A 19,958-nucleotide genomic window follows, 5' to 3' on the forward strand; every position below is an offset into this window, starting at 1 on the left:
TTTTTAACTTGGATAGTCCCACAGGTGGAGATCCCTCTTTCGGATCCCTATTGCTTTTGGGGACTTGAGAAATTATTTCTCCCTGAATTGGCTGTTCTCTGTTTATGGTCTTAGGGCTGCAGCTTTCATTGTATGTATTGGGCATTGTAAGGTCTTCATGGGAACCTGGGGTGTTATAGGGTTAATGGGATCCAGAAGTAGGAATGGCAGGAGGCGGCTCCGGGGCCTTCCTATGCAGAATCTGTTTGCACTAACCTGCACAGCTGGCTCCTGATGGAGCAGACTCAGGTGAAGAAGAAGGTAGACATGCTGAGGTAGAGGAACAAGAAATTGCAGGGCAATTGGTCCCTTCTACAGCAATATATGGAAGACATGCTAATATCTAAGAATAAGAGGAGACCAGGTGCTTCTAGACCCATCAACATCATGTAGGGTACGAAGCTGGGTCAGGCTAATGTCTGGCACCATTTGCCCTTTTGATTGCCTGTCTGCTCATCCACACACCTCTGCTTTTACCTGTCACCTTTCTACCTGTCACACCCACCTCCTGTAATGTAATCGTTGACTGTTCTGTCTACACACAAGTTTTTGGGGAAGTTAGTCTCCTGTGAGAAAGTGAATCCTTTGGCAAGTGTATCCTGCTGCTCTGCTCGAAGCTGCAGTCCAATGAAGGAGACAGGTGATTAACATGTCACACATGTACATGTCTCATGGCAGGTGGGTGCTATGCACAGAGCTTTGAGTGAGTTCTCAGTTCTGCGACTCATTTGCATGACAGGGTCATGGGACCTCACAGGTAGGAAGCTGCTTGCAAGTAGAACACCCTGGTGCAAATGGCAAATGTGTGCTTCTCATTGTCATGGACATCGGGGGCAAGTGGCCTTCTTTCTTCCTACAACCCAATCATAGGGACAGAAGCCTGAGAATCACCGTGATAGCCCTGTTTTCTCTAAGTGTTGCTGGAAAGTTCTTTCTTCCTGGAACCTAAAGTCTGGAACTGACTTGATGGACCAAGAATGTGGGAAGGACTTTTGATAAGTTAAGCGAGAGAGCCACCTCAGTATAGTCTGGTCATGCAGAGAATGCTCTGCACCGCAACTTAGTTAAGAAGGAATGATAGAGCTCTCAACCAATTCTAAGACAGCTGGTGCGTTCAGATTCCCCTGCTCATCTGCCTTGAAGCCTGTGGGCGGGACGGTGCATGATTGCCGTATGCATTAGCTAGAGGAGATCATTTGTCTTCTTAGTCTCTACCTTTAAACGGGGTTTTTATTTCTCCACATGGATGAGCAGTAGGGCCTTGGGATCCTTTGCACATGCTTGTCTTGTATGAAGGTCTGTACAGCCCTCCACTAAGAACACCGTATTCTAGTGAACAGTTTATGGAAGTGAGGGAAGAAATGCTTAAATATGTGCTGAAGCAGGAGCCGGCCGTCCAGGAAAAGAACTTAGAAAAGCTGCAGCATCACTTTGAAGTCCTCCAGAGGAGACAGGAGCAGCCCTGGCTGGGATGACAGGGTGGATCCACTTGTGCCCCCCCCTAAACTTGGAATCTCTGTCCTTTATCAGCTTCTCTTCACCAGCAGGGCCAAGGGCATCTGCGAGGAAAAGGTCACCTCAAAGTTTTTTGCCGGTCTAGTCAACAAGTACTTCTATCCAGAAAAAAAAAAAATGTTTGCTACTGTGTCTGAGGATTTTTGACTCTTCTCTGTGCTCCCTCTACTATGTTCTGAGCAGGCTGTCCTTGAACTCAGATATCTGCCTGCTTCTGCCTCCCTGGGATGGGATGTGAAGGTGTACACCTCCCCTGCCTGGCTGAAATTACATATTCATTTAGGAACATTCCCTGTAAAGAGCAGACTCTATTCCCGTAGCAGTGCTCTCTCTGTCTTCTCACGTCTCTATCCATTCTGTGGATAGTATATGTTAAGGAGGTCCCAGGACGAACGAACCCAGGCAGATGGAAACCTCTGCTGCAGGGATGATCGGCTCCTTCCCAGCAGTGCTCTGGAACAGACTGATATGTAACTCTTAGTAAAAAGTTATAATTTTTTTCTTTATATTCGTATTGCTACTTTGTTAGTGAGTTCTTTTTCATCTGTCTCCTAACAATATCTCTGTGGGTCAGCTCACCTCCTCCTGCCTCAACTGCCACTAACTGTCTTTTCAGTCGGCTAGTCCAATTCACTCTCAACTGTCTTCGTTTCACTCTTCAGAATTTCTTCCCTTCCCTTTTTCCTTCCCTTCCTTTCCCTTCCCTTCCCTTCCCTTCCTCTTTTTTTCCTTCTCTTATCTCTTCTTTCCAGCCCTACACAATTTCTTTCCTCTTCTCTGATCCCTCTCTTCTGACTCCTGAAACCTACTTCTGCCTACTCCCCAGTCCTACTGCTCTCTCCTTACTTTCTTAGCCTCTGCTGGATTTAATAGACTCTTGTTTCCAGATTCCAAGAGCCAACTGTCACTGAAGAAAATAGGGTCATTTAAGGGGCCAGGCACACAAAATATTTCATTTTGTGAATATTATATTTCCCACCCCCACCCCCATTTCTTTTAGCCAATAGTGAATCATAGTACTCTGGAAGCTGACACAGAAAGATGAGGATTTCCAGACCTTTCCGTAATATATAGCAAAATCCATTTAAAAAGATGAGTATTTTCATACTATTCTGAAGCTTTTGCACTGACATAACTATTTGTACAAAGTTACTTTTTGTTTTTTACTTTTTCTCATATTATTATTGGTATCTTCCTGGGTTCTTTTATCTGTCTCCTAATAATATCTTCTCTGACTCATCCAAATTTTCCTGCCCCAACTGCCACCCACTGTCTCCTCAGCCTGCTAGTCTCAACTGTCTATTTCACACTTCAAAACCTCTTCTCTTTTCAAGCCCTACTTTCTTCCTGCATCAACTGTCTTCTCTGACCTTATTCTTCTGTCTCCTGGACCCTGCTTCTGCCCACCATGACGACTCTCTCCAACTCCTTTATCTAACTCCCCTACTGTCCCTCTCAGCCTCTGTTGGCTTTTAAAACCTTTCCTGTCCCCAGAAGTCCAAAAGCCAACTGTCACTGAAGACCACAGGGCAATTTAAAGGGCCAGGCACATAACATATATCACACTCCATAGAGAGCCAGGAAGTGGTTTTCCAAAACTAGGTCTAAGGAAATTGAGGCTCCTGTTTGGTGCTAGACCAAATGTAGGGCCATTATTCTCAGGCAGGCAACTTGAGAACTGCTGCTCCAGCCTGACAGGCTGTGTTTTGCATGTTGCTTGTTAGCAAGGTGCATCCTGAGCAGAAGGCCTGGGCTAGCCTCATGACCTTGTCCAGGTCTGTATTATGTCTCTGCTGTGATCCATCAGTAACTCATTATGAATATAGTGCATATCACTTGTATGCTATTGACTAAATGAGGTCACTTTTACAAAATGGTACTCCTGGATTGTAGGAGGAAGTCCTAGTCTTTTTAATGGAACAGAGAACATACAGTACCTAGATCAAATTCTGACATGTCTTTAAGCCTGAGAAAATCTCTAGGTACTATGTGACTCTTTCTCCCTGGGTGTACAAACAATGATTTGAGGTAAAAGTTCAATATTGACTTTCCATTACAGTTGAGGGGGTGGAAGGTGGCAGCCTGACAGCTGGCATGTCAGGTCCCCACCAGGCCTGTCTTTTTTGTTGTTGTTGTTGTTGTTGTTGTTGTTGTTGTTCCCCCATATTAATAAAATCTGAACATTTTTATTCCTCATTTACATTTCAAATGTTATACCCTTTCCCGATTTCCCCCCTCCCAGAAATCCCCAACCCATCCTCCCACCCCCTGCTACCAAGGAGATGCCCTTCTGCCCAACCCACTCCCACATACCCGCTTCCTCGATTTCCCCATGCTGGGTTATCTATAGAGCCTTCATAGGACCAGGGACTTCTCTTCCCACCAATGCCCGACAAGGTATTCCTCTGCCACAGTTGTGGCTGGAACCATGTGTACCCCTTGGTTTATGGCTCAGTCCCTGGGAGCCCTGGGGGGGGGTCTAGTGGAACAACATCGCTGTTCTTCTCATAGGGCTACAAAACCCTTCAGCTCCTCCAGTCCTCCCTCCAACTCCTCCATTTGGGACCAATGGTTGTCTGCTAGCATCTGTAAGGCTCTGGTAGGGCCCCTCAGGAGGCAGCCATAAAAGGCTCCTTTCGGCAAGCACTTCTTGCCATCCATAATAGTGTCAGGGTTTGGTGACTGTTTATAGGATGAACCCCCAGGTAGGACAGTCTCTGGATGGCCTTTCCTTCAGTCTCTGCCCCAGTGCTTTGTCTCCATAATTGCTCCTGTGAGTATTTTGTTCCCTTTCTCAGAAAAACGGAAGCGCCTCCACTTTGGTCTTCCTTCTTCTTGTGCTTCATGCGGTCTGTGAGTTGTATCTTGTTTATTCTGGGCTAATATCCACTTATCAGTGAGTACATCCTATGCATGTTCTTTTGGGATTGGGTTACCTTACTCAGGATGACACTTTCTAGTTCTATCCATTTGTCTAGGAATTTCATGAATTCATTGTTTTTAATAGCTGAGTGGTATCTCCACAGTCCTGGGAGGTTAACTATCTCCCTGTGACACCTGGATATGGCACATTGTGGCCAAAGATGGTCCCCAGCCAGAGACAGAAACTGGAATGCTCCTGCCTTAGATTTCCAGATGGGTTTTCTGTGTTCCAGGAACAGAGCAGCAGGGGTGTTCCTGCCTGTGCTCTGTGGAGGGACTCATGGTGGAAGGGGCTGAAGGAATGGAACGGGAGTGGTATTCGGGAGGGCAGGGGTAAGGGGGGTGGGGTTTGGTGGTTGCTGGGTAGTGAGTCTGCCAGGTCCCCAGCTGCAGCTCTGGGACTCCAGAGGTGGAAGGGTGTTCTCACCAACTGCTCTGAGTGCAGCGTGTTCTCCAGGATGGATCAGGTGATGGTGTCTTTGCTGTAGCAGACAGGCCAAGAGCAGAGAGGCCAGGCGGTGGCAGAGGTGGAAGGAACAGGGGTGGGGGGTAGGCTGTGGGGGGTGATGGGGGGGTGGAGGGGGAAAGGAGAGAAGACACCAGGCCTGTCTTAACTGCATTCCTCCCTCACTCTGAGAAACTATAGCATGAACTGTAACTGGCCACCGCACAGAAAGAGCCTCCTGCAGAAGGCAGGAACTGCTGCACCAGGAGCCACCCACTGAGCCTCATCCCCTGCAACCACAGAATCCACTGGGTCAATTATCTTCTTCTTATTTCCTTTCCTTAGTGTGATTAGGCACTAATTTTATATAGCTAGGGGGCCTGCCAGGCATCTTCTGGTTCTAACAATACATCTTGGGAGACCTGAGGTGACTATCCGGCCTATAAGTATATAAGACCAGCCACAGACTCTAGGTCTGGGTCTGCTAATTCTTCAGCGAGAGAATGCTGCTTAGCATACTTTTCAATATGGGTTTGGTTTGTGTTTTTGTCTTAGGTTGTTTTGGTTGTGTGTTACTATTTTTCAACATTTGCTAAAGCTATTCCCTCTTTTATATTTGACTGCCTTTTAAAAGCCAGTTTTAAAATAATGTTTGTAGTATTACTAGTTTAATAAATCCCAGTGTGGGGTTCCTTCCTGCCTTTGACCATTTATGTTCCTAGATGAATGAGACCCACACAGCCTTGTATTTTAATACGCCTTAAGCAACATGGTAGTTGAGCAACTGCCTAACCTCTGTGCTGTTATAATCTACCTCCCACTGATATCTCCAAGGTTCTTAATAATTTCTATGTTCCATCTTGGCTCTTCTTGAACCGACTGAGTACCCTCTGGGCGAGTTCTCTTGGCTATTTTTACCAAAGAAGAGTGATGGCTCTGGTTCTCCGTCCTATACATCGTTCTTCCATGATGCTCTCTCTCCTCTCTTGCACACTCTTAAGGCATGGAGGCTGTCTCTTTCTCTCCCTCCTCATGGTCTGTAGCCCAGGAAATCTAAACCCCACCCCCCCCTCTCTCTCTCTCCTCCACAGCTATTGGCTGCCAGCATCTTTATTTATCTATCAGTATTAACTGTGGGAAGGTTCCCAGAGCTACATGCAGACTCCAGATGCTGGGGGCCCAGCACTTAGCAAAAAGACAAAACCTCAACAAATTGTCTTTTATGAATAAAAATTGATTTCTAGCTGTTCACTCTTAAGACCATTTCTTTATTCAGGTGTGCTGTCCCGCTCCTATAACCATAGAACTCACATGCAGAGATGGGTCTCTGTAAGTTCCAGGAACTTAGTGAGTTCCCAGACAGTCAGGGAAAATTCAGGTGGATGGTGTCATATTTGTGCATTTTGTGGCTTACTCCATGATTACACACTTTATGATGCAACATGTAGCACACTGTATGTAATTCTGAGTTGTATTACCTACCCCTAAAATATAGTTCTCTATAACACACATCTTTATTGGCTGTGTCAAATAATTACTGAGAAGTATATTGTTCTACAGATTCTCAGGAAATAAAAGCATTCCCTAAAGAAGTATATACAAATCAGGAAATCCAGAGCCTAGGTTTTCTTGAAATAAAACATCAGTGATAACTACACAACAGAGATAATGAAATTGTAAGTCACGTTGGGAAGTCTGTTTATAGATGCTATCGGCCTTGATCATGTACTTAGTGTGCTTTTATTGTTATTGTTGTTTAGAATTACTTTCGTTATTTATCTGGCACGCATGCTGTGTTAGGTGGATGGGATCATCTACGATTAAATGGAGAAGTCTCTGGAGATGTGTAGGAAGTGGTGTGTATGAGATAGGCATGCTAATGGCCTTAGGCTGCCCAGGCTTCTATACAGAGATCTGGTGTCCCCAGTGCTCTCCAGGGTTTCAGGATCATGGTCCAGGACTACTTATTTCAAAATTTGGAGCAGATGCCTCCCTCTCCTCTAGTATGACACTATAGATTAGGCACATATGATAAAGACTTGAGATTATCTCTATTGAGGCTGGGGTGGGATAAAGAATCCTTCTTGATAACAGGAAATAAGATCTTCATCTAAGTAGTGTTGGGGTGTGGGAAAGCTCCAGAGAAGCTACGTAGATGGAACTTGTGCAGTAGCCATGTGATTCTGGTGGAAAGCATGTCTGTGCAGCCTGGAGCATCGGAAGGACCGTTGAAGCTGCCCTTTTGCCATGGTAGGCTTCAAAGGATATTAAGGAAATGTTTCTCACAGGTGACTGTTTCATAATTTATGAAATCGAACTGACTTTCGAAGACTGGAGGTGAGTCATAGAATTAAAGTTTGGAGCAAGTAATCCTGCGGGTGACCAGATACTTGCTGGCAAACCATCTTCCAAAAGCTAACAATCCAGAGAAGCGGAGTTTCTTGATTACCTGATTCCATAGGTCATGTTTTCTTTATGAGCTGACCCCGATGCAGAAAGAGCCATTTGCAGACACTAGAATACTAGGTGAGACTTGGTTTAGGACACACTATGAAGTTACTACTATACTGAGTGGGTGTTCTTGTCCATCTTAGTACCTGGAAGGAGTCTACCTTACTCACATATGTGCCCTCAGCACAATGTGTGATTGGTTTGGTAAATACAACCAGATGTATAGATTGACCTGGCTTCTTCTACTGGACATGTGCAGGTAGACAATAATTTCATATCAACCTTTCTCAGGCTAAACTGTCCTTAGTATAGAGTTAATTGAGTCCTTCATTTCTCTCCCAAATAGCCCAGCACTCCTAGTTTAAAAACCACCCTGTCCTCCATTCTCAAGGACCATTCTTGGGGTGGACAGATTGCTAGCTGAGTGGCCTCATCCAGCTCGCCTGTACTTAATGTGGAAGACGAATGGAGTTTCTGACATTGGATGTAAACACTCGGTGGTAGAGCAGCTGTCTAGCATACACAGCCCCAGATTCAATCTTAGCACTAGAGACTACAAGAGATGTAAAAAGTCAGGACCCAGTTACATGAAGAGGTGTAGTTTACAACTAAAGGAGAGTCTCCATAGAGCCTGAGGGTCTCAAGATCCAGCCTTCCACAGATATCTCCACTAAGGCAAGTATTTGATCTTGTGGTAGGGGAAGAACATGCATATTATGAATATAGCACATGCATATGTCCTCACCCACATGCACATATAGAAGCATACACACTGAGAGAGAACATAAATATATGTAAACAGTTTAGGAAATTTCATTGTTGATGTGATTAGATGGAGAGATGTCTCAGCAGGTACAGATACTTCCTGTAAAATATACGGACCAGAGTTTCTTCCCTGTGATCCACATGGTAGAGGGAACAAACCTCTCACAAACTGTCTACTGATCTTCATGTGGCATGTTTGTATACTCATACACAAATTTTCATACAAATAATTTTAAAAACTGACTTAGAAAACCATGGTGAAAAACTGTCCAGGAGACCGCTAGACTCCTGTGACGAATGTCTCATGGCACCATGCTAGTAATCACTGAAATGTGTGCTACTTCATCTACACCCCGAAACCTGGCCATGTCTGTTCTCAGCGAGGCTGTGATGTGTACCACCCCTCTGGAGAAAAGCAAGAGCCCCACGTATTAGCTAACATACTTAAGTTCCCAAAGCCTCATTTCGTGGAGCGGCCAGAAATAGGACCTGGGTTAGGGATTACCATTGAGAGCAAGGACCAGTTCTCTTCCTGACTTTATAAATATTAACCAGGGTTTTGCCTCAGCTAGAACACCCCAATACAGTCCTACAGTTTTTTTGTTTTGTTTTGTTTTAATCAACCTAATTGTGAATAGTTATAGTGCCCTGAGCTGCCTTTCCATGACCCAGACAACACACAAGCCCTCTTAGGTGAAGTGTATTCCTTGTGGTCAGAACAGGCAACAGACTCATGAGGATTCTGTCCCCAGATCTTATAGGCGCTGAAACCCAGCTGGAGCCTCCTGATGTGTCCTTCTTGCCACAGAGTTCAATGTGACCCTTTGTCCTGTCTGCAGCTTTAAACACGCACTTTTGCCTGTGAGATAGAAACCAGGGCACACACAGCTGGCTTCCCTAGGAACAGCTCCTCAGAAGAGACAAATGGGAGGCTCTCCGATTTTTTTTTTTTTTGACAGTATGTGAACAAGGCTAGCCTTAAACTTGCAGTGAAACATCTGCCTATCCCTCCACTATGCTGGGATTAAAGGCAGTCTTTCCTTCTGAGGTTCTCATTAGACTAAATACCAATGGGTAGAACTGTGTCATCCTCTTTCTTGAACTGACTACTACACTGCTATCTTTTTTTAAACACTGACCTGTCAGCCTCTTTTCCTAACCCTGACCTCCTATACGGCAGGATTCTGAGCTTCTGCCTTTAGCTATCAGCGTGCCTTGGGTCCTTTCCACTCAGTTTTGCTAAGTGTGAAAGAGACTGTGACCCTTCCCAGCACTGTCCTGCCATTCTCAGAAGCATCTAGCCAGAAAAGAGATTGACTCATGGAGAGGTTTTCAAGCAGGCCTAGGACTGTGGAGCTCAGGCTGGGTTTTTACAGAGCTGGTTGTTATAGGACACATGGCTAGAATGTCCTACCTTGAGAACATTTACCCCTACTTTTTAATGTTTCCATTTACCTAAGAAAGTCAAGGACAGGTGGCAATTCCTTTTTCTTCTGGAGGGGCAGGGATCCTTTTTGGTGATGGGGATGTTAGAAGATGTTAATTTTTTCCCAGAATTGGCTGTTCCCTGTTGGTTGTTTTCTGGGAGCATCTGTCATGGCTATATTGGGCTTTTTCATAGGTCTTCATGAGAACTTGGGGAGTGGCGGGGTTAATGGGATCTAGAAGTGGGAATGGCAGGAAGAAGCTACAGGGCCTTATGATGGAGCAGCCTCAGCTATGGAAGAAGGTGGATATGGTGAGGCAAAGGAAGAAGAAAGTGCAGGGTAATTGGCCCATGCTCCATCACACATGGGGGAAGCTGATCTGTAAGAATCAAGATGAAGAGAGCAGTGACTTCCACACCCATCAGCATCAGGTAGGATAGGCAGCTGGGTCAAGCTAATGTCTAGCACCATTTGCCCCTTGTTCTATCTTTCTGTTCATCCACACATCTGTGCTTTCACCAACCACATATCTAATCCACACTCTCAGCCGGCCAGCCACCTCACGAAATATGATTGTTTAGTTATGTGTTTGTGTAAAATTATTCTGGGAAGTTAACGTTCTGTAGGTACATGAATTATTGGGAAGCTTACCCTTGTGCTCCGCTTAAAGCTGAAATCAAATGAGGGAGACTGGAGAATAAGGTGCCCCACACATACATATCCTCCTGATAGGCAGGGTGCTATGTACAGGGCGAGTGTGCTCCGAGTTCTGTGACTCGTTTGCATGGCGGGGTTCACCACAGGTAGGAAATACCTTGCAAGGAGATGAGTTCAGGGTAAATCCCAAACGAGTGCTTCTCGTTGCCATGGACTTTAGTGGCGTGTGATGTTTCTTCTTTCACTGCCATGTGGTCTGTTCCTTTTACCCACCTCTTGGTTGACAGTAACAGAATCCTGACTAATAGCTTGTCAACCCTGTTTTCTGTGAGTGATGCTAGAGAGTTCTCCTTTCCTGGAGCTCACATTCCAAAGCTAACTAGGTGACCACAGATGTGGGAAGAAACTCGGTAGACTTGGTTAAAAAAAAAAAAAAGTGACTTAGGCTTTGCAGGAAAAAAAATTCTCTAACCATCTCAACACAGGCAGAGCACACTCCCCACACTAGTTTTAGTTCTAAGTGATGGATAGTAGAGTTCTGAACCTCTTCTGAGAGGGCTGGTATGCTTTAGTCTAAACTCCCATGTTCATCTAGCAAGAACCCCCTGGGTAGTGTGCTACAACATGTATGTGTGCATTGAATAGAAGAGATTATTGGGTTCACTTATCAATATCTATTTTGAAACAGGATTTCTTACTTCTCCCAACTCTAGGTGGAGAAGCTCGTGAGGGTCTCATGCTTGTTCTTGTATGAAAGCCTCTGTCTGCCTATGAATGATCCTCTACTAAGATCTCGGCCTTCCAATGTACGGGGTCTGGAAAGATCAGAGGACATGCTGCAGTACCTACTCAAGTAGAATGGCATGGCCATGAAGCAAAAAGAGTTAGCAGAAAAGCTGCACCATCACGTTGAGGACATCCAGATGAGGTAGGAGCCCAGGCTGGGACAAGTCAGTAGAGGCACCTCGATCCCTTGTACCTTGGATCTTTTATGGGCTTCTGATCATCTGAAAGACTAAGAGTCACTGCCAGGGAAAGAATACTGCAAAATGCTGTATTGGTCTACACACCAAGAACTTCCCTCTCTTAGCTCTGCCCCCCTTTTCCTGTCTAATCACAGAACTCCTCGGCACTAATGTAATTGGATAGGGAAAATCCTGAGACACCCCTAAATACTTTTGAGAGCAGCAGTTGTTTGTCTATACCAGTCTATTCAATCTGGGACCAGGAGTTTGCCAGGAAGTCTACCAAGGTATCCATCACTAATGAGATGCTTGAACTCCACCCTCTTCTGATCTCTGAGAGGTGGAGGTGGGGCTATCAGGTATGGTTAAATAGCCCACTAGTTTCCAATGGATCAACTTGATTTGATCTCTGACCAAGGAAGGATGATGTCCCTGATGACTTCTGTCTTGCCCCTTGAAGGGATCCGTGGGGTTGCCCTCAGAACATGACACTTCCAGTTTGGGCAGCATCACTCCAGGAAGGCAGAGTTTGTCACAGGCACACTACTATGCTAGCACCAGTGGATAATACTCAGTAGTTCAGACAGTGATAACGACTTTCATTTAGTTTCAATGTGGACCTAAGGAAAGACAAGAATAGAAAGTTCACTTCCAATTCCTCTCCATCTTACCAAACTAAAGGAGTAGTAGGGAGAATGGTAACTTTTAACTTTTTTTCCAAATATATATAATCACATTATATCACAGACATTTCTGGTTTGTCCTGGTTTGTCTGTCAGTAGAGGAAAATCGTTGCTGTGTACCAGCTTACACCAGTACCTCAAGTCACTGCAGGACAAGGCATACCCTCTCCCACTGAGCCAGACAAGGCAGCCCAAGTAGGACAACAGGATCCACAGGGAGGCAGCAGAGTCAGAATAATAATAATAATAATAATCATCCCCACTCCAGTTGCTAAGGATTCCCACATGAAGACCAAGCTGCACATCTGCTACTTTTGTTTGGGGGTGTGGGAGAGATGGATCCGTTCTATGTATGCTCCGAGGGTGGTGGTTCAGTCTCTGGGAGCCTCCAAGGTCTTAGGATTGTTGGCTCTGTTGGTCTTTTTGTGGTTCCCTATCCACTCCAGGTTCCAAAGTCTTTCCCCTAAGTTCTTTTCAATAGAAAAGGATTGGTAGGTGAGGCCTTGGAGGTAGAGTATATTTCTGTTTTGTATTATTGAAACAGGTTCCATGTAGCCCAAGGTGTCTTCAACTTGGCTTTGCAGGTTAACCTTGGGCTTAAATCATCCTGCTTCCACTTCACATGAGCTAGTGTTACAAGTGAGACTACCAAGGCCAGGGAGGACAGCCCTGGTCAGCCCTGGGCTTCCTACATGACAGCCACTCACTCTGTCAACTGAAGTATGTATACATCTATTGTCTTCTTACCACCCCCAATCCCATTGCATTTCTGACCATGTAACTCACAGAGGACTGTCACCAACCCTGCTTTGGAATCTTTGGTGCACAGAGGAGAGCAGCACATTCAGTCTAGGGGCTTTTCACTTGTTGGCTCCACTATTTCAGTTTCCTCTGCCAACAGTTCATGTCACTGTAGCCAGCACCCAGATGGCTGCCTTCTCTACCCGTGAAGACATCTTGGGGCAATTTCAAAGGCTAAGCACATGGCTCTCCTACTTGATCCCCTAGTCCACATCCCATGTGGCACCCAGCCCTGCAGGCTGTCCTGGATGTGTTTTAAAGCACCTGTCCATGATGAGGTGGGTGATCTTCCCAGCTCCACTCCCATCCTGGTGTCACTTCTCAGTACTATGGCTGATACTGATGAATAGGGGTGGTTTGAGGAAAGGATGAGATATTTCTGGGTAGGATTTGAAAGAGTTATCCCCACCACCAGAGCTGAAGTGTTTCCAAACAAGCCTAGAGCAAGTCTGGCTTTGGAAGAAGGAAGTGCAGTATGGCTTCCCCTGGTCTAGGACATGCTCACTTGGAACTGAGCTGAAGGGCACCTCAGCTTCCTGTCAGTTCAGGAAGACATATGTAGTAAGGAGCAAAGGGCATGACATCAGCAGTCCCTTCTCTGGACATTCTATTGTATCCTGGAGAGCTCACGGCACCCCCTGTGATGTCACCAGTGTTGTGGCAACACCAACTGCTCTTAGAGTCAGTCAGAGACTGCAGAGTTGATCTGTAGACATGTTTTCTAGACTGAGGAGTCTACTTAGGAGGAATAATGGGGAGCAGAATGAGACCAGAGAGACTGCCCTTCCATCTGAGAGTCATTCAGGAAGAAAGAGATGGTCCTGGAGAAGACATAGTGAGTCCCGGAAAGGGGGGCCCAACTTCCGGGAGGAGGTGACACAATGTGGGTTCAAGTAATATCACACTGGAGCTGGATCCTTAGGGTCCCAAATGGACTTTGGTACTTATCCTAACTCCTGTAAGTCAAGGATCCCAAAACAGTCTGTCCAGTCCAAAGCCAGGATCTATAAGACCAAAGATGTGCTACTGTGAGTCACAGCTTTTCCTCTTATAGGGAACTGTGTACAGAATGGGGAAAAGAAGTCCATGAGGGGAAGGGACAGACTCCCATTTCCCACTTTAGGGCAGGACATGTCTGAAGTTCGCTCCTAGTGGCCATTTAGGCACAGTGGATTCCTGACAGTAGTAGCTGGGAGAGAAATGTGACCTTAAGTGACTAGATGTCCTCTGACAACCTCTCACTGAGAGTGGCCTCTTAGATTTCTCAATTAGCTATTGTGGGTGGCAGCCATTTCTCTAGTACAGCTAAACAACTGGAAGAGGCAGTGGATCAAGAGAGAAAGATCCTGTTGGCAGCTTGGGAAGGGGGCAGGTTGGTATTCCAGTGGACTGAACTGATCAGTCTGTTGATCCTGTTCTGCCCCGCATCAATTCTAATCCAGTCATTTGCCTAGAGAACAAGGGAGAAGATCTGGGAATCTCCACAGCACCTGAGTGCTTGTGGACTGTGCCCCTTTTATTCCCGTCTTCTGAAACCACAGTCTTCACGCTCTGAAGTCCAGGTGTTCCCTGTGCATGGAGAGGCCAGCTGTGTGGTCATCATAAGCATGTGCGGGGAGGCAGAGGAAACACCTGGATGCTCTGATGCTCCCCCATCTACAGAACGATGGGGGAGCTGAGATCCACACAGGAGGCGTCTCAAGTCTGGGCCAAAACCTTTGTGTTGCCTCTGAGTGGCAGGCACGCTGTCTTTCTCATTAACCCTCAGGCTGTTCTGTCCATCCTCCACTCCTTCTCACTACACAAGCTCACCTGTAGTCTTCTCCCTACAGAGGCTGGCAGACAGCCATCATCCTCCACACGTGTTGTCACCAAGCAGCAGGTGAAGAAGGAAACAGAGAGGCTGACAACACAGCTTCACAAGCTGACCACTGAGAGGAATGAATTGCAAGATCACCTCAATGTCATCAGTGAAGGACCCTTGGAAAATAGGTATTCACTGTCTCAAAGTCTGTGGTGTCTGGAGGTCTCTACTCTGTTATGTCACCCTCATCTTAGCCTTCTGAGATCTTGGTTTTTAGGAGTCTGCCCCTCCAAGGTGTCCCTGTGTCCAACCTCATGTCCCGAAATGCTTCTCAGAGGAGAGGCATATTGGAAGCTTGGACAGGAGAGAGATGGGAAATGGTCTCTTCAGCTTTCTCCAAATGAAAACCAGAGCCTGTGGTTTGAGTAACAGATCTCAGGGACTGAAGCTTTGGAGAGTGCGTTCCCTGAGTGCATTGGAAAGGCCTTGAGAGGTGATGGATTATATGAGATCCGAGCTCTTGTGAGTTTGTGGTGAGTCTCCTAGTTGCCTGGCAGGAGATAGAGTTGAAAGCTCAGCTTGTGGAAGCACCTGGCAGGGCCTGGCCCTACATTTTCCCTTGTGATTGCCTGACCACAGTCCTGGCCTCATCGCTGTTCTCCTCTGTGTTTGCCGTACACTCTGAGACGGCATTACTCCAGGCATTTCTTCTACATCTCATTGTGCTCTCTCTGTCTCTGCCTCTGTCTGTGACTCTGTCTCTTTCTCCTCCCACCGTGTGTGTGTGTGTGTTCTTACATCGAGTACCTGCACACATACCTACGTGTTTGCATGATTTTCTGTCCTCCAGACTTCGGAATCCAGGAGTCTGTCTCTTGGCCTGAGGATGTTTCTGTCTCACACGTTCGAGGTAATGACAGTGCTGAGTTTTGGAAGCCCATGTTTAAACAGCACTGCCATTGGCCTATGTGGTCACATTTCATCACATTTGAATCCCTCAAGCAGTTTATAAAGTTCTCCTGAACAGGATTCTCAACCAAGAATTCTATACAATGTCTCCCTCTGCAATAATAGTTTCTCAGAATCTAGAATCCCTATTGTGAAAACAGGAGAAAAGAAATCACCCAAGTTTCTGGTGGGCAACGACTTGTGTCATAGACTTCTTAGACTATACCAGACTAGACTGTCCCCCCAGCCTACTGATGAGTTCATGCAGCCAGGGTACCCTCAACCTGGACAGCTAGGCTTTACCAGAGGGTTAGGGCAACAGGAGATAACACACACCATGATGGCCCATTAAATAGTTCCAGAATGAGGCATTGGCTGGGCTGGGGCAGTCCTGGGTACAGACTGAGTGATCTGTGCTCATTCTATCCTCCTGGAACCAGGCCGTCCCACCGGCCACAAACCTATTGTGAGAAGTTGCATTTGGAGCATAAGCACATTATGTCAGGACTTCAGACCTTGAAGAGTGAGAGCATTGAAGCCTCGGAGAACTTCAAAGTGCTTGAGAAGGAGACTAGCTTCTATCACTAAGTGCCTGTCAGGCACCCATGACAGGGTTGAATGGCTATTTCTATCTTTCTTTGTATCTGGAGGGGACAGTCCCCTGCTCTGGTTCTATCCCCTTTGCCTCTTAGCCATCAGCATGACTTGGGCCTTTTGGACTCAGTTTAGTTAGAAAGAGACTGTCATCCCTTCCAGTCTTGTCCTGCCATGCTCAGGAGCCTTTAGATAGAAAAGTGATTCACACCAGGAGATGGGGGTCAGGCAACCTTGGTCCTCTGGGGCTCAGGAGGGTTTTTCAGAGCTGATTGTTAAGGAACACTTGTAAAGAACGCCCTCCATTTGTCTCCCCTGTCCTACCTTGAGGATATTTGTCCCCTAATTTTCCCCCCAATACCTTGGACAGTCACAGACAGGTAGAGAATCTTCTTTCTTTGGAGGGACGTGGATCTCTATTGGTGTTGGGGACTTCAGAATTCCTTTCTTCTTTCCTGACTTGGCTGTTCCCTCTTTTTGATCTTCAGAGTGCAGGTGTCATGGCTGTGCTGGTCTCTTTCCTAGGACTTCATGGGATGTGGTAGGGTTAGTGGGATGTCAAGGTTGGAATGGTAGGAGGAGTCAGCAGAGTCTTACTAGGCAAGTCTTTTCCAGCAACCTGCACAGCCAGATCCTGGCCGAGCTGAATCATGTGAACAACAACATGGAAATTCTGAGGAAGGAGAACCAGAAAATGCAGGAGGATTTTGCTCTACTACAGCAGCACTTGGGGGAATTCAAGTCAAATTGTGAGAATCGACAGGAAGAGGCCAGTGACCCACAGACCCAGCACCAAAAGGTATGGAGAGGCATCTGGGTACCGACAGTGTCTCACACCATTTCCCACTGGACTTCCTGTCTGCTCTATGACCCCCCTCTGCTTTCACCCATCACCTTTCTAATCCACACTCCCATCCAGCCAGCAGCACATTCATGTGATTGTTCATTTCTCTGTCTGTGCACAAGTATTCGGGGAAGTTAGCTTCTTGTGAGAAAATGAATTATTGGAAAGCATCGTCTGCAATGCTTGAAGTGGCAGTCAAGAGACAGAGATGGGCAAATAACATGTAACATGAGTGAAGGCCCTCCTGATACATGGGGTATTATGCATAGAGTATTGAATGAGTTCTGAGTACTGTGCTTCAGTTGCATGACAGAAATAATGGTATATCACTGGTAGGAATCTGCTTGCTGGAAGAGCCTAGTGCAACTGTGAAATAAGAGCTTCTCACTGCTGTCTATTTGCATGTCCTGTGTCCTTCTCCTTTCTTCCTACAACCCAAGGACTTCTCTTCTCTTTGCCTAATGCTTGTTTCACACTGAGAGGAGCCTGAGTAGCAACTCTTCAAGCCTGTTTTCTGTGAGCTTTGTGGAGAGTTCTCCCTTCCTGGAAATTCAAGTCTAGACCTGACTACATGATTATGCATGGAGGAAAGGCTTTTAAGGGGATTCAGGAGTTCTTTGAATGCTGGGATTCAGGGAACAAAGGTCTCTGACCTCTCTATATTCTTGTCAAACACAGTAAAGTCCACGCTAGATTTGTTTCCCAAGGGATGTCTGGAGTTGGTGAACTTAGTCAGACCTTCCATGATCATCTCACATAAGGCTGCTCTTTGTCAATTCCAGTGTGTGTGTATGTGTGTGTGTGTGTGTGTGTCTGAGTGAGTGAGAGAGAGGCAGAGACAGAGACAGAGAGAGAGACAGATACACAGAGAAACAGACACAGAGACAGAGAGACAGATACACAGAAAAACAGACACAGAGACAGTGTGTGTGTGAGAGAGAGAGACAGAGACAGAGAGACAGAGAAAAACAGACAGACAGACAGAGATAGAGCAGTTCTTCATGCGTGTGTGCATTGACTGGAGGAGAACATTGGATTTCTTTCTTGTTAGTCTGTAACTTATAAAACGGTTTCTCACTTGCCCAGGAGTGTGCTGGGGAAGAAGGTTCTTGTTTGCTTCGCTGAGCAGCAAGCTCTTAGGTTCCTCTGTATCTGGTTACTTTTCTGTGAACGTTTGTGCTTGCCCATGTATAACCCTCCACTAAGGGCACCATCTTCTAACAAGCAGCACATGGAAAGGATGGAGGAAATGTTGCAGTACGTGGTGAAACAGAAGGAGATGGCCATCAAGCAGAAGGAGTTAGCACGGAAGCTCCAGCATCACTTTGATGTCCTCCAGATGAGGTAGGAGCCCAGTCTGGGAGGTGATAGTGCAGCCACCCCAGTCCCATATATATGGTTGTCTGTTCATCAGCAAGACTAAGAGCCACTACCATGAAAAGAATACCTCAAAGTATTGTGCTAGTCTACTTATTAAGACTTTCTGTGCAGGAAAATAGACAATTCTTACTCCCAGTGTGTGTGCCAGTGTGACTGCCTTTTTCCATCTCCAATATCTGTTCTGAGCAGGTTTTCCTTGAACTCACAGAGATCTGCCTTCTTTTCTCTCCCAAGTTATGGAATCGCAAGGTGTACACCTCCATCTCTGGCTGAAATTAGTTTGTTTAGGAACACCCCTGTAGAGAACAGATTCCATTCCTTTTATGGTGCTCCCTACAGTGATTACCAATTTCTGTGAAAAGGGCTCTGTAGATATCAATAGGTAAAGAAGTTTCCAGCATGAACCCAGGCAGATGCCACTGCTGTCAGGATATGCAGACCCTTCAAGAGACTGTTTCACAGCAGACTCCCAAAGAGAGCCAGGATGCAGTTTTCAAGCTCTTGTCCTGAGGAACTTTAGTTTTCTGTTTGGTTCCAGAGTTAATGTTCTCAGATATACAACTGAAGAATTGCTGCTCATGCCTCAGTGGCTCTATTGACCATGCTACTTGAGTGCATGGTGCCTTCTGAACAGGAGGACTGAGCTATTCTCATGACCTTGTTCAGATACCAGTGATGTAAGACTGTGCTAAGTCTTTCTATATAATGCTGTGATCCATCACTAACTCACCATCAATAACTTGTTTATCACTCATCTGGTGTTGACTCTGGTTGGCTACCATTACAAAATGATGCCCATGTACTACAAGAGAAAGTTCTATCTTTTCTAGTAGAATAGAGAACATACAATACCTCAGTCAGATTCTGACCTGGGTGTGAGGCTGAGAATATTTGTAGGCCCAGCTACTGTGTGAGTGTTATTTGTTGGGGTGTAAACAATGACTTCAGGTAAACAAGCCATGTTGAGTGACAAGTAGAGCTGAGGTGGTAGGAGGTAGCAGCCTGGCTGCTAACAGCGCTGGTCTCTACCCAGCCAGTGGCTCATTTGCCATCCTCTCCCAGGTTTGAGAAACTGCAGCATGAGATGGAACTGGCCACAGCCCAGGAAGAGAGCATCCTGCAGAATGACCTGCTGCATCAGGAGTCACCTGCTGAGCCCAGTCTCCAGAAACCACAGAATCCCCGGGATGGATTTACTTTAACATATTACATTTCCTCAGTGTGAATGGGTCCTAATTTTATGGAACCAGTGACCTATCCGTCTTCTTCTGGATCTGCTGCTCTTTGATTTTCTGACAATTCCCCTTGAGGGAAGTGGGGTGATTGCCCAGCCACTAAGTGTCAAAGACTAGGCACGGCTGTACAACAGTGCTGCTAAATCTGCAGCGAGAACATGCTACTTAACATAATTTTATGTTAGAGTTTTGTTGGGTTTGGGGGTTTAGATGTTTTGGTTTTGATATTGTTATTGACATGTTATATGTTCATGTTAAGGTTTTTTAAAATTGATAAGACTATTTGTTCTTTATATTGACTGCTGTTTTATTGGCCATTTAAAAAATATATGTTTATAAATTATAAATTGTTTACTAACTCTAGACTCTTAAGACCATCTTCTTTATTCCGGCATGCTGTCCCACTCCTATAAGCATAGAACTCACAGGCCGAAATTGATCTCTGTAGTTTCCAGCCCATCTAGGCTAAATAGCCAATTCCCA

General features: G+C 45.8%; 1 protein-coding gene across 1 annotated transcript; it reads left to right on the forward strand.

Moving 5' to 3' along the window:
- Positions 1-1,316: 1,316 nt before the first annotated feature.
- Positions 1,317-19,702, forward strand: LOC127690796 (putative uncharacterized protein DDB_G0271606). The gene is made up of 4 exons (XM_052190304.1): positions 1,317-1,495; positions 16,632-16,815; positions 18,089-18,204; positions 19,303-19,702. The coding sequence occupies exons 1-4, from the start codon at positions 1,317-1,319 to the stop codon at positions 19,463-19,465; spliced, it is 642 nt and encodes a 213-aa protein (XP_052046264.1). The 3' UTR covers positions 19,466-19,702.
- The last annotated feature ends 256 nt before the right edge of the window (positions 19,703-19,958 follow it).

The sequence above is a fragment of the Apodemus sylvaticus genome, chromosome 8 (genome assembly GCF_947179515.1).
Source record: "Apodemus sylvaticus chromosome 8, mApoSyl1.1, whole genome shotgun sequence".
In the NCBI taxonomy this organism is placed as follows: Eukaryota; Metazoa; Chordata; class Mammalia; order Rodentia; family Muridae; genus Apodemus; species Apodemus sylvaticus.